The sequence below is a fragment of the Echinops telfairi genome, unplaced genomic scaffold (assembly GCF_000313985.2).
Source record: "Echinops telfairi isolate 266 unplaced genomic scaffold, ASM31398v2 ScPeMD7_7424;HRSCAF=8462, whole genome shotgun sequence".
Classification (NCBI taxonomy): Eukaryota; Metazoa; Chordata; class Mammalia; order Afrosoricida; family Tenrecidae; genus Echinops; species Echinops telfairi.
The window spans coordinates 61615986-61630972 of NW_022111324.1; the positions used below are offsets into that span (position 1 = coordinate 61615986).

Genomic DNA, 14987 nt, shown 5'->3' on the forward strand with positions numbered 1-14987 from the left:
ATAAAAATTTACAGTTAAGGCTCTCCACATATTTGTCTGCTTTGCCCAGTTGATGCACAATTTGTTGTAGTTATATAAAATTGATTATGAATAAATTTGAAAGTTTATTGTTTAGCTCCAAAGACCTCGCCATCCACTCACACTTGAACCGTGCTTCTATTTAAAGACAGAGAGTAAATCCTAAAGGAACGGTGGGGTGGGTGCTGGGGGAAACAAAGGCCAATCAGGAGGCTTTAGTTCAGATAACAGCCTCTCGGGGACTAACAGTAACTGCTGATCCAGAGAGGGCACGCGGGCCAAAATCAACTTGAGAGGAGGGCTGTGCTTGGCTTCTGAGAGCTATCTATGATCATCTGCCAATCAAATGCACACACGGAGTAAAACTGTCCTCCCGACAAATCATGGGCCCTGTTGTCCTGGTAGACTAGCATGAGGTTTTTGGGGAGGGTCAATGACAGTTTAGTGGTTACAAGTTGGGCTATCAACGTAAAAGTCAGCAGTTTGAAACCACTAGCGCTCTTTGGATGAGACAAAGCTTTCTACTCCCACAAAGAGCCAGAGCCTTGGAAACCCACAGGGCCAGTTCGGTCCTGTCTTCTAGGGTGGCTATTCATCAGAAACGACCCCATGGTGGTGCAAGTATGTTGAGAGTATGATGAAATCTATGGGCACCAGCACAGAGCAAGTTCATGGTCATGTAACCTGGGGGAGAGGTGGAGGTAGGGGTCCAATTCTGGCTCTACTCATGTGAACTGGTAAGGAGGGTTAACATGTCAAAATGACAAAGAGCACCAAGGTCCTTTAAGTTACCACAGCAATGATACAATGGCTTCTTTAAAACCACCTTCTTGGTTAATATAAAAGTGAGTTGGTGCTCTTCCAGCCCATGCGGGCGGGCAGAGGGTGCAGGACAACAAGGAGAAGTCCATTTGGATTTCACAGAGGTCGTGGATGATTCCGGCGGAGGCCCATCTCCAATTCTAGGTCTTCATTCAGCCTTCATTCAGTCACCTGACTTATGCTCAATTCTGACCCATAGTTTAGCTCTTCATTCATTCAGGTAACGTCAGTATCCAGTCAAGTTTCTTAATGCCCTTTAAGAAGAAAAGGAGGAAGAGGAGAGGAAACAATATAGATCCCAAAGACTACCTGTATGTGACTGCTTGTCTTCCAATTCGGCTCCTCACGAAGATCCCCATAAAGAAAATACCCAGGTGCACGCCGTTTCCGTGATTGTCCTGTATTAAGAGGAATAGAAGAGATTTGTGGTGAAAACTGACCCCCAGAAGGCTTTTGAGAACCACACCCTTGGGCCACAGCCCACCCATGGGCTCCCTTTCCTGCCCACTGCTGGAATGACTCACGGACAGCCTCCTGGCAACAAGGCAACCATGTGTGTGGGGAGCACTTCCTACAGGGCTCACCCCACTGCACATCCTGCCCACACAGTCACTGGCAAGGCCGCCCTGACTCATGGTGGCCCTGTGTGCATCAGAGTAGATTTGGGCTCCCCTGGGGTTAATACCGGTCATATTTTAGGAGCCAATCGCCAGGCCTTTCTTCTGAGGCACCCATAGGTGGACTCAAGTCCCACTCTTCTAGTTAGAAGGCGAGCTCTGAACTGTCTGTGCCACCCAGGGACCTCTCTGTGCATCGCAGGGGTGCAGTTTTTTTTTCTATTTTCTTTTTTTTCAATTTGTCATATTTCTTGTGTAAGAGAGAACGTTAGGAGGTGTAGTACTTGATCTGTTTCGATTTTCTTTTTCATGTTAATAGCATGTGTAACTTGGTGTTTGTCCTTTTAATCTAAGTTGCACATATGCATACTTTGGAGAGGTATTCTTTGGGGCCTGTGTGAAAGAGACAACAGCAGAGGCTGGCCCCTGTGCTTCCGTGCCCTAGGTCAGAGACGTCTGGGTGAGACAGCCTGCCTCACTGTGTTTGCCCCCTTTCTGTTTACAACTGCGATTCTCAACCTGTGGGTCAAGACCCCTTTGGAGGTCAAACAATCCTTTCACAGGGCTCGCCCGATTCTTAACAGTAGCAAAATTAGTTATGCAGTAGCAGCGAAAATTATTTTATGGTTGGGGGGGGGTCAACACAACATGAGGGACTTTATTAAAGGGTCACGGCACGAGGAAGGCTGAGAACCACTGGTTTAGAACCTCATGCTTCTCAATCGTGGGGCATGTTCTCCACCTGCGACATCCTGTTTCGGCTGCCCATTCTTTGAAAGAGATTCTACCACTCTGTCAGATGCAGGATCTTCTGGGCTTGGTCTCTCACTTTCTTATCTCCTGGCCTCTACAGGGTCACTAGGAGCCCTAACTGACTCAATGATAGTACGTTTCAAGTTCAACTTGGAGTCCCAGGTGGTGTAAGGGGTTATCACACTCAACTACTACCTAAAAGGCTGGTGATTTGAGCCCACTCAGAGGAGAAGCCTGGCGAACCATTCACAAAAACCCAGCCCCTGGAACCCCTATGACGCAGAGTTCTACTCAGACACCCACGGAATGGACAGGAGTGGAAATTGACTGAGTGGCAACGGAGGATTTGATAGTGGTTTGACTGGCCTCCCCCTGCTAGAAGCACCCACCCGGTCCTTGTGCTCGGGTACTGCAGGAACGGCTTGGGTAGCAGCCACACCTGGGTGTGTGGGGAGGAAGGGAGGCAGACTTGGGAACCTGGAACATTCCTCAGGAGCCACTCGTGGAAGAGCCCACATGAAATACACGCGCTCTTCCCTAGCACACGTCCCTGTCACACTTGTGACTTTATTTGGTCAACGAGGTCCTGTCAAACCCAGAGGCATGACCTCACTGCTCTCGTTCCTGGGAGGATACCTTTTCTGGGCATTCTTGCACTGGGTTCGGGGCTGACCACATCACCGCCCCCAACAGCACTGCTGCCCTGGGCTTGGCAGGAATTGTGAGGTCTGTAGGTGGTCACTTAGTCATGAGCAGATATGTGAGGGATGGAGGGAAAACAATGGGGGGGCGGGGGGAGGGAGACGAGACGCATGCATCTAAATACTCTTGCCCTGCTCTAAGTGAGTCAGCAATGCCTGTCTGCCCACTCAGTGGTGGCCACAGGGTCCCCCGAGAGCCTAGCCCTCCAAAGGGCAGTCTGGAAAACACACAGTGGTTTTCAGCATGGTCTCAGCCAACCCCTACTCCCCAAAGCTCAGTATAAGTCACAAAACACAAACAAGTGCATGCTCACGGCCACTCAACTCCCCGCTTTCAGGGCCTGGACAGTCAGTTTTCTAGAAGTGGACGAAAGTTTACCCTGCTTTCTCAATGACCCAAATACCCTGACTATATATGGGCTGCTGAAATGTAAGTGGGGTGCAGATGGCTTCATAAGGCATGATTGCAGGGAAAATGGATTGCAACCCTAGGAAGGGCAGCCATTAGAGAAGCAAAAGAAAATTAAACAAACCTAAAAAAAGAGTCATTTAGCCCTTTTCGCAAGCTGCGGCCACCCTGCCCGATTCTACTTGATGCACATGGGCAGTTCTCATTAAGGCAAATTGCAAGCGTGCAACCAAAGGGGAACAGAAGACTTATAAACCAGTCAGGGGAGCCAGTTTGGAGCGGATTGTTTGTGCTGAAATTGCAGGCGTCTCCCAAATTGCTGAGATGTGCCAGTTGCTTTAGGATTGAGCTAAAACTCCATTTTTTTCTGTCAAGTTGGTCAGCAGAGAGAGGAAAATGTGTTTGGATGTGGGCTCAGCCGATAAATGACCCTGCACCATGACACACGCCCCCCGCACCCCACACAAGCCCCCAACCACGCCCACTTCGGGAGGTGTATTTGTGGCAAAGGACATGATGTGCTATAAGTGGTTCCCAGGCACGGCTTTCCAGAAAACACCCGAGGGGCTGGGAACCCTCAACGGAGGCCTCTGCAGAGCTGGGGAAACCGACTGTGGTTGACTGTGGTTGTAAGCAGGAGCTGCTTCGTTCACCTCCGACAGTTCCAGGAGGCCACAAGAGAGCACAATCATGAGGGAGACAACTGCACATGACACCAGCTACTTGTCCCTCGGCCAGGCTGGGTGGGTACCTCGACACCTTCAACACACAGGATGGGCTGGCGTGTGGAGCTTAGAACGGTGTCCTCAAAATGAGAATATGCTGAAGACCAAAGAAAACTTCCAGACATATTTCTGACAAAAATAAAAGTCCTCACTTTATGTAAGGACAGTGGACTCACCAACAAAGGCCATGCAGTGATCCGAAAGCAGATCACAAAGCCACTCTGGTCCACTGCTAACAACGCTGCTTTCTTAAGCCACCACCCCTTCAAAAGCCTCAACCCTCCTGGGAGTCCTTCAGCGGCATAAATGGTGCCTGGTAGCAACCAAAAGGTAGAAAGTTCAAATCTACCTGCAGGTGTACTGAAAGAAAGGCCTGGCACCTAGCTTACTGAAAGAGCTCAGCCGCCGACCACGCTAGGTAGCAGTTCTACTCTGACACGGGCCACTGGACACATAGCAACAGGAGATGGAATTGGCTCAAGGGTGGCCCGTTTTGTTTTGTTTAGGGCCCGAGTAGGTTACCTTCACAGGGAAGCTTTCCTGTCCAAACCCATCCAAACGTTCCACTTCATTGATGTACATAAGTTCGGCTTCCGCTGGCAGGATGCCACTGAAATCAACATAACATCGAAAAAGGAAACGGTTATGGGCAACCAAGTGAACGGGAGATCCCATCCTCTTGCTGGCAAATTCCAGAGCTGTGCTAGTGCCTGGTTTCTGGGAAGAGCAATCATTACCCGGCTGTGAGAGTGTGGTGCATGTATTAGACCTTAAATTCTGAGCAGCCCAGTTTGCAAAACGGCTGTGGATGGCGGTGATAGCCCCACGTCCATTTGCTGAGTCCCCACATCGATTAAGCCTCCTTGAATTCTCTCTGATCTTTAACCAAGGATACAGATACTCTTGCCCTCAGATAGGGTACATTAGAAAGTAGATGATCTCTACTCCTCTCTAGCTAGCCTAGGGCAGGGTTTGCCTGTGTGTATTTAATGGACGTTGCCATCTGGGGACAGTACAGGGGTCACTTAGTCATGAATCACGCCCTATCAGCTGTGCCCTGAGTCCCTGGCTCGAAGGCCCTGTTTCTGCTCCTGTATGCCCACCTATGACTGGTATGTATCGATCAGCCACCAGCCATGAACTTGTGACTGTTTCCTTTGTTGTGTGCCTTACTTCACCACACCTAGGATTCCAGTGATCAGGAGGCTAATGGCCTCCCTGATCCGGATGACATGGCTTTGTCTTTTGTCTCTGTCCCTTTTAAGGCTTAAATGTTCACCTTAAACCCTATTTGAGATGTGGTCTCTTTTGTACCCTAACATATGAGTTACTTAGTAATTCATGACCATCATCCCCGGTAGCCTTGTCCTCAACAGAGAAGAGGAGGGGAAAAGTAAAGTACTTTCAGAGTCACAGCCCCAGAACCACTCAATCACCGTTCCAGCCTCCTTGAAAGCAATGCTGCCTACTTTCTGAAGTTAGTCTCCTCCCACCCGGGGGGAATCTCCACTTTTAAAACAAACAACAGGGAGAGAAGAGGCAGAAGGAAGGAAGAAGGTGGAGAGGGAGGGAGGGAGGGAAGAGAAAAATGAAAAGTTCGACTTTGAAAGCCAAGTGGCCAAGCTAAGGGAGCTCGGCTGCACAGGGCCTCTGCGGGGAGCGGGCAGGGAGATCTGTCTCGCACTGGTCCCAGACATCACCCACTCTCTCCGTGCTTCCCGGAGTGGGCGCTCTCTTCCTGTGCCCTGCTGATGGGTGATGAGGCTCTGTGGGCAGGTGGCTCTGCCCTTCGCCCTCCCACCCTAAGTAGAGCTGCAGGTCTTACTTTGACCTCGGGGAGTCCTAGGCTTCCCAGATTTGGTGACAGTTTTTTTGAAAAACCAGAGAGGAATTCTGGTCAAATCCACATCTGCCTTGGCTTTCTGACGTTAAAAGAAAAATTGGGGTGGGGGTGGGATGAAGACATAAAGAAGAGGAGGAAGGTGGACGGAGGCGGGGAGGAGGAAGGTGGACGGAGGGGGGGAGGAGGAAAGCCCAGTTTCAAACTCACATACACCTCTCAGAACAGAAGTCGGGAGCTCTGTCAGGCACTGGAAGGAGCAGACTTCTGCCGGCACAGGGCAGAGGGTGGGAAGGAAGGCCAATGCTAGCCGCCCTGTGGCTCTCTGTGGGCTGAGCAACCCGGGACCTCTCTGCCGGCCCCTCTCCCTTACCTGTGGGCTTTGTGTTCTTGGGCTACCTTCTGTGTCAGCTCCTCCAAAACAGCCTCTTCCAGGGCCAAGTCCTGCAGCAACAGAAAGCAGCTCAGGTCAAGGGGATCCACGAATCTGCCCTGTGCCTGCAGACTTCAAAGCTCCCTCCTCAGGTGTTCCCGAGAAGCCCAGCCGCCTGCCACTCTCCCATAAAGTCCTTCAGAATGACAGGACCCACAGTCATGTGGCTTTTGTAACAATGGTCTGGCCTCCTCAGAAACCTAGGTTATTTCAAGGTCTGTTTCAGGATGGGGCCTAAATTTAGCACAGTCCAGAAACTGCACCCTCCCACCCCCCACCCCATTTTTCCCCTCTTCATTGAGCTGCTTCTCCCTTGGCCACCATTCTCAGAATCACTTCTATTGGCGATGCTTTGCATGCATGTACATAGTTTGAACTAAAGATGGAGAAATACATGTAACTAAGTGGAGAAATATGTTTCTAAACCTCATCTTCACGAGTCAAGCCCAGGAGAGACCTGGGCCAGGCAGGCTTCTTTGGGCCCTACTACGAACCCGTCAAACTGGCTGAGCCCCCTAGGAAAGCTCACCCCGAGGCGCCTTGCCTGCGCTCATGGGTGCGGGATGGCTGAGCAGCTCACTGACCAGCTGGCCTCTCCAGTGGACACCAGATCCTTGGAGTCCGTGTGGTGCCAGCTCTTGTAAGCTCAGAAGAGCGAGCTACAAACATCTCTTCTCAACTGCCCGTCAGTCTGCCCCGGTGGCAGTGTTTATAGCTTGGAAACCAGAGCTGTTTAGATGACGACCGGCAGAGCCCTACCTGGGACGGCAAGATGGTATCTAGAGGAAGACATCAGCAGACAGCACAGCATCCTGCTGCCGAGAGCCGCCTGCTGGTTGATTCCACGCCAGAGGAGAACTGCCCTCCAAAGGGTTTCCTAGGCTGTGGTCTTTACTCAAGCCAATCACCAGCCTTTTTCTCCCACAGGATCAAGGGGTGGGGGTGGGGGTGGGGAGGTGGGAGTGGGGGTGAATTCACATTGCCATCCTTTCCATCAGCAGCTGAACACTTAGCCAGTCGTAACACCAGGCTTCCCTAAGAGCCTGAGAGAGGGGATGAGCACAGAGCTCTTCTCATCCCTGGCGGGGCTGGAAGGTTCGAGGCCAGGACCGGCTGTCTCAAGTATTCCCCGCAGTTGTTTCCATTGGCTTGGGCTGTCAGCCCCAAGGAGGGTCACCTAGTGGCACCGTGGTTAAGTGCTCAGTAGGTCGGAGTTCAAACATACCTGCCGCTCCATGCAAGAAAGATGGGCATTTTACTTCCAGAATCCTGACAGTCTTCCAAACCTTACGGGGCATCTCTGCCCTGCCCTGCCCTATATGGTCACTCTGGCTAGGAGTGAGTTTGGGTTTACAGTGTAAGTAAGCTTTATGGAGAACACCGGTGCCCGACCTTGGCCTCTGAACTGCAGAGAGGGGGCCCAGGGACTCTGAAAGATTGGTCGCACCTGGGCAGGGCTAATACTCTGACTGCAACCATCCCAAACAGCTCTTGGCCTTGATTCCAAAATACCCTGGGTATAAAGATTTACCTCCAACTCATAACTTTTCAGGAAGGGCACAAGACCACAAGAAAGGCACCCCTGGAAGGTCAGAAAACATCTCATCTCAAAATCGGCGTCACACGGAAAATCACGCAGGTGTTGAAAAAGCAGAGAACCCAAGGCGTAACTATCAACTGGAAACCCAACAGCTGCAGATGGTTGGGAGGCTTCTGGGCCGAGGAGAGAGCTACTGGCCAGTCTTATGTTCATGTGTTCCCGAGTGGGTCCACGAGCTCTTTCCCGCTAGGCCCTTTCATGGGCCTGAGTGGAGTCCAGAGAAAGGAAATAAAGTCAGCATCTTACGGTTTAAGGTGGGTAATACGAAAGGTCGTACGAAGACTGGAAGAACGTTGGTATGTGCATGCCTGGCAGCAATCACCCAACACTCCTTTTGAAAATCTATTGAAAGGCGTGAGGTGACGGAAGAAAGCGAAGATCACAGTGTTCCCTTCTACCTCCGTTTCCTACTTTCAAAAAGAAAAGAGCCCCCCCTCCCTCCCCAAGTCGCTATTGTGCTCGCCTCCAACCACCCCGCCGGGTCAGGGGGACCCCACCGGCATGTGTCTCTGCCACAGAGACAGGGGGGGGGGCGTGGGGGGGTGCTGAGTGAAACATGGCAACGTGTGTGCCGGTACACAGCCGCACAACTGTGGTATGCCTTGTGTACTTAACCATGTTCTTTTCTAGGCGGAAGAAATGCCATTTGACAAACTCGGTTACTTTATAAGATCAAACACTGCCCTCCCTCCTCCTCCTCCCCCTCCGGAGGAATGCATTTTTCCCTTTCAAAGCTTTGGTGGGACCAAGCAGAAAGTGTACAACCTCCCACAGCTCCCCACTGGGGACTCCATTAAGTCAACACCTGGGCCTGGCAATCAAACCAGCCTGCCTGGGACCCTCACGGTAGGCTGCTTTCCTCTCACCTGCAGCACGCCTGCTCCCTCTTTCTGGGAGAAGCAAGCCCCATCACACCCCATCTCTCTCAGTGCCATTGAGTCAGTGAGTCTGACTTCAGGGCAGGTGGAACTCACTGTGGGTTTCGAAGACTAACTCTTTACGGGAGGAGAAAGCCTCATCTTTCTCCCTTGGAGCAGCCGGTGATTTTGAACTGATGACCTTAAGAGTTTAGCAGCCCAACTTGTAACCACTATGCCACAGGGCTCCTCAACGCAATTCACTGCCATTGAGTCGGTGCTGACTCAGAGCCACCCTCTAGGACAGGGTAGAACTGCCCCTGTGAGCTGCTGAGACCATAACTCTTTCCGGGAATAAACAGCCTGCCTTTTTCGCACAGGGTGGGTAGTGGTTTCAAGCTGCTGATGGCTGCCCAACACTTAATGAGTCTGCCACCACGGTTTCTGCCGCACCCACTCAGCTATCATCACCTTCCTCCTGTCCCACAACTGGATATAAGCCTTTCCTTCTCTGGGCCTCTACCTATCCGTGAGTCCCTCGATCGCTCTGCTCCTTCTGCTGCGGCCGTTGGGACACAGGGGTGTGTGTGCTCCTCTTAGTGGCCAGCCTCTTCTCCTTCCCTCTGCTGCACCAGCCGCACCTGGAGGACAGAGGCTAGGTGTCTTAGCACTGAAAGGCTCAGCCACAGCCCCGCTCCTTTTTAACGGAACAATGGGCTCAACAAAGTCTCGGCATACAGTAAACGATCGATGTTTAGCAAATGAAATGTGTAAATTGCACAGTGTCCAACAAGTGGTCTGGCACGATGCAAAACTGGCTCATACTCTTCTGTACCTTCTGCCGGTCCTCTGCTTGTTTAAAATGCACACAGTGATGCCTCCAGAGAACACGCTCTCAGCCCCCTGACAATTATAGAAGAGAGTGAGAATGACCGTACTGATGGCAACAACCAGACGAAGTGACTGAGAATTTACTAGGGTCAATCCCAGAAGTCCATATGCCTTGTCTCCTGTCATTCTCACAAGAACGTTACAGGACGGGCTTGTTAGCTTTATTCTTTTAGGGGTGAAAACTGAGGCTGAGGCAGATATGCTAACTTGCCCCAAAGTCATTTCTCTGATAAGTGGCCACCTAGGCATGTGGACACAGAATCCCTTGACTGCATCCAGGACACAACGGCGGTGAGAGACGAAGTGGGAGTTGACAGAGGATGGCAAAAATCCTAGGCATAGTGAGAGTCCAATCTACCAACCAGGGTCAACGTCTGCAGGTCACCTTGTGTGTGAACATGCAAAACAGTCTTTCTGCAGTGATGGCACTGTCGTCTAGCCGAGCTGTCCGTGTCCACGGTGTACTCAGAATATAGCGAACTCAACAAGGAATGGACAGTTTTATTTTATTAACATTGTAAACAAAATTAAATTCTAATTTTATTTGAATTCTTACTTTAATTGCATGTGAATACCAATAGCCACATGTGGCTGGTGGCTACCACAGTGAGGAGGGTGGTCCTAAGTCCCAGAGTAACACAGTCAGTACATGTCTGTCTACAGTGAGATGTGTGTGGCCTCTGCTGGTTAAGTGTCCAATCTGCCCAGAGGCCAATTCTCTCATTCAATCTCCAGCTTCATGTCCAGCAGCAAGTCCCTATTTCCCAACTACTGTTCTTTCCTCTTTGTTTCCAACTTTGCCTTCCAATTAGCAATAACAGTGCATCTTGAATTGCATGATTGATCAATTTCTGACTGAAGTCAATGGTAGGATTCTTCAATTTTGTCACCACTGACTTTTGTGGTTGATGCATAAATTTGAATAATAGTTGTATTGATTGGGTTTCCTTGAAGGCAGATCCAAGTCCCTGGGTAGGGTGGTCCAATTAGTTAAGGTGCTAGATTGCTAACTTAAAGGGTGGGCCAAGAGATTCCGTGAGCCAAGAGGTGATGCTCCACTTCTAACAAGTCAGCCACATTAAATGCTAAGGAGCGCAGTTTTACTCGGACACACACGAGCTTGCCGTGAATCAGTAAGCGACTCCCCAGCTGTGAATGCTGTCAGAAGCCACTGAGGGGTTTCCCACACACGCAGAAGAAAACACTGCCCAGTCTGTCCCCATACTTACATGGCTGTGCTTGAGGCACACTTGCAGCCCCTCTGTCAGTCCATCTCCTTGAGGGTCTTCCTCTTTTATTACTGGTCCTCCAACAACCACGATGTCCTTCTCTGGGGACTGATCTCTCCTGATGCCGTGTTCAGTCTTGCCACCTCACTTCTAAGGTGCATTTTGGCAGTTCTTCTCCCAAGTCAGATGTGTCCTTCTGGAAGTCCATAGTACTTTCCATGCTGTCCACCAACACCATAATTCATATGCATCAGTTCTTGTCTGGGTTTCCTTATTCACTGCCCAGCTTTTACTTACATACGAGGCAACGGAAAGGACCCTGGTTTGGATCAAGTGCACCTTAGTCCTCCAAGTGAAATCTTTGCTTTTTGACATTTTAAAGAGGTCATGTACAGCAGATTTGCCCAATGAAATATGTCACTTGACATTTGATTTTCTGATTAATGATTCCAAGAGGGCTGACTGGGGATGCAAGGAAAAGGAAAAGCTTGACCACCTCAGTCTCTTCTCCACTTATTATAATGTGGTCTACTGGTCCAGTGGTGGATGTTTTTGTTTTCTTTAGATTGAACTGTAATCTACACCGAAGCCTGTAGTCTTTAATCTTCATCAGTAAGTGCTGCAAGTCTTCTTCAATTTCAACCATGAAAGCACTGTCATTTGCATATCACAGATTGTTAATGAGCCTGCCTCCCATCCTGACCCCTTGTTCTTCTTCATATAATGGAGTTTCTTGAATTATTTGCTCAGTATACAGGCTGAATAATTATGGAGGAATTAATCCTGGTGTACTCCTCTCCTGGTTTGAAACCACACAATATTTCCTTGTTGTATTTGAACAATGGCCTCTTGATGTGTGTACAGGTTGGCACATGAAGTCATAAGTGTTCTGGAATTCCCATTCTTCACAATGTTATCCATAGCTGGTTATGACCTACAGAGTTAATCAGACACAAATAACCTTCTTTCTGGTATGTTCTGCTTTCAGCCAAGATCAATCTGATGTCAAGAATGATATCCATCATTTTACGCCCTTTTCTGAAAGCAGCTTGGATTTCTGGCAGCTACCTGTTGATGGACTAGTGCATCTAGTGATCTTTAGGAAACATTTTCCTTGCATGTGATATTAATGACATTGCTTGATAATTTCTGTATTCTGTTGTGTCACTTTTCCCTGGAAGGGGCACAGATATGAATCTCTCCCATCTATTGGCCAGGTAGCTGACTTCCAAATTTCTTGGCATAGACGAGTGGGTATTTCCAGCACTGCATCAGTTGGAATGGCACTCTGTCGGTTCTTGGAGCCTTGCTTTTCATTGATGCCATTGGTGCAGCTTGTGCTTTTTCCTTTGGTGCCACTTGTCCTTGAGCGTATGCTACCTCATGAAATGGATGAACATTGACAAATTATTTTTGGTACAGTGACTGTATAATCCATCCATCTTCTTTTGATGCGGCTTGCATCATTCAATATTTTGCCCATAGAATCATTCAATAATACAACTCGAAGCCTGACTTTCTTCTTCAGTTCTTTAAGCTGAGTATGTCCTCTGTTTTGATTTTCTTCCTCCAGATCCTGGCACGTTTTATTTTAACACTTTGTTTTCTTGTGCTGCCTTTTGAAAATGTCTGTTCAATTCTTTACCTTCATTGTTTCTTCCTTTGCTTCAGCTACTATATTTCAAGAGCAAACTAAAGAGTCCCTTATGACATCTACTGTGGCCTTTTCTCTTTTCGGCCCTTTAAATGGTCTTTTGCTTGCTTTCTTCATGTACGATGTTTTGGATGCCATCTCGCCTGGAGTCACTGGTGGATATTGTATCAAATCTTTTCTTGAGATGGTTTCTAAATTCAGGTGGGACGCACTCAAGGTTTTATTGGTTCTCATGGACTTGTTTTTACTTTCTGCAGCTTCAACTCGAACTTACATTTTAGCAATTGGCGATCTGTTCCACAGTTGGTCTAATTTGGCTGATGATATTGAGCTTCTCCATTATCTCTTACCACAGATAAAATCTGCTTGATTCCTGTTAGTCCAGCTAATGAAGTTCACATTTATGGTGTTGAAAAAGGTTATGCGCAGTCAAATAATTACTGGCTTTACAAAATTTTATCATGTGATCTCCCGTGTCTTTTTTCCTATCACCAAGGCGATATTTTCCAACTAGTGAACCTTCTTCTTTGTTTCCAATTTTCAAATTCTAATCACTAGTAATTATCAATGCATCCTGATTTCATGTTTGCTCAATTTCAGACTGAAGAATCTAGTAGAATTATTCAATTTCTTTTATTCGTTGGTGCTTAAATTTGAATTTATGATAGTTGTATTGACTGGTTTTCCTTACTAGTGCATAGATATTACCATTCACAGATAATATTGTACTTCAAATGGACATGGAGATGATTAATACAACGTCTTTCCTCTTATAGATGACATCCCTGGCAGAATAAATTCTATAGCTGTCCGTTTCAACTCACAAATGCCTCGGATCAAACTTTACATGCTCCATTTCATTTCTGAAAACTAACTCCTAGATTCCTATGTTGCACACCTTCATCTTGCGTTATGCCCCGTCAGCAGGTGAAGGTCCCCGAAGCTCTGCTCTATCCATGCCATTGGTGTTGAACTTACTTCAAGGAGGCAGCTCTTCCCCAGTCGTATTTTGGTTGCCTCCCACCTGAGGGGCTCTTCTCCCAGTCCCAGAGACGACAGTGTTCCCTCGCTCTTCACAATACATGCACATGGCTAATCCCTCAGGAGCAGATTGCCTAGCCCTTCTTCCTAATCTGTTATTAGTTTGGAAACACCACTGAAACCCACTCATCATGGGTGGCCCTGCTATATTTGAAATGCTTATCCTAGATTCCAGCATTGCTGTAGAACACACAAGCCACGAACAAGCACAACCAACTGACAGGTGAGTGGTGACACAGTGGCTGGTTTACTTTTTCAGGTCATCTTTAAGAATGTGGAATAGCACTCAACCCTGGCCTCAACTTATAGCCTATTTGATAGAGTTTGAATGTCAAAGGGGGCGGGGGTTGGAAAACATCATTGGTTCTACTCATTCTATTCCATTTGACTAATTCGAACTTACCATGTTCCAACGCTTTACTTCCCTCACATCAACACCATAAAACAACCTGACTTGGGAAGTGAACTTCTGACGCTGAGCCCTAGAAAGACCTTTCCTGTTAAGTACTATTCTAATCTCTGAATGGAGGGCACTTCACACGTAGAATTAACAAGGCAGGAAAACCTAAGGCACAGCAGAGACTACTACTGCTATCTTGGTGGAAAGGGCAGGAACAGACCGATTCGTGAAAAGGTAGAGATTTTGCAGTATTTCCTTGACCTGTAAGAATAAGGAAAGCCTTGGACCAGTTTACATTCATCTCATGTGCTCGTCAGGCCAATAACCCCAGTCTTACTTACACCTTAGTGTCGCAAAGCTGAAACGTTTTGCCATCTTTTTTCTTTTTTTATGCCATAGCCAACCAGATCCTTTACCTCCAAAATACCTCTTCCCTTGCTCCCTTGTTTTAGCTTCATTGCTAACATCTAAATGATACCTCTTGTCCAGACCACTGCAACAGGTTCCCCAATCATCTCCTATAAAGAGTTTCAGAACCGGTGGTGATGATTTACACACAGTTCTTTAAAAAAATGATTTAACTATGGAAATGTTTGATATGTGGTTATTATATCAAGAAAACTACTTTAAAAAAATAGAAATCAGGCATCAAGGAACAAAAAAATCATATCATTGTGAATGAGGGGCAGTGCAGATTGGAAACCCAAAGCCCATCTGTGGGCAACTGGACATCCCTTTACAGAAGGGTTGCGGGGAGGAGACGAGCCACTCAGGGTGTAGGGTAGCAACGATGGAACATACAACTTTCCTCTAGTTCTTAAATGCTTCCTCCACGCCCCCCCACTATCATGATCCCAATTATTTTTTTAAATTATTTTATTAGGGGTTCATACAAATTTTATCACAATCCATTTATACATCAATTGTGTAAAGCACATTTGTACTGTACATTCATTGCCCTCATCATTCTCAAAACATTTGCTCTCCACTTAAGCCC

General features: G+C 48.0%; 1 protein-coding gene across 1 annotated transcript in view; it reads right to left on the minus strand.

Annotated features, from left to right (window-relative positions):
- Positions 1–14987, minus strand: part of PTPN14 (protein tyrosine phosphatase non-receptor type 14) — a 164175-nt gene that overhangs the window by 43475 nt on the left and 105713 nt on the right. Inside the window, exons 6-8 of the mRNA XM_004699891.4 lie at positions 6259–6329; positions 4568–4655; positions 1150–1238 (exon numbers count right to left, since the gene is read on the minus strand). Of these exons, the coding sequence (XP_004699948.1) occupies positions 1150–1238; positions 4568–4655; positions 6259–6329 (248 nt within the window). The remainder of the gene's footprint in view (positions 1–1149; positions 1239–4567; positions 4656–6258; positions 6330–14987) is intronic.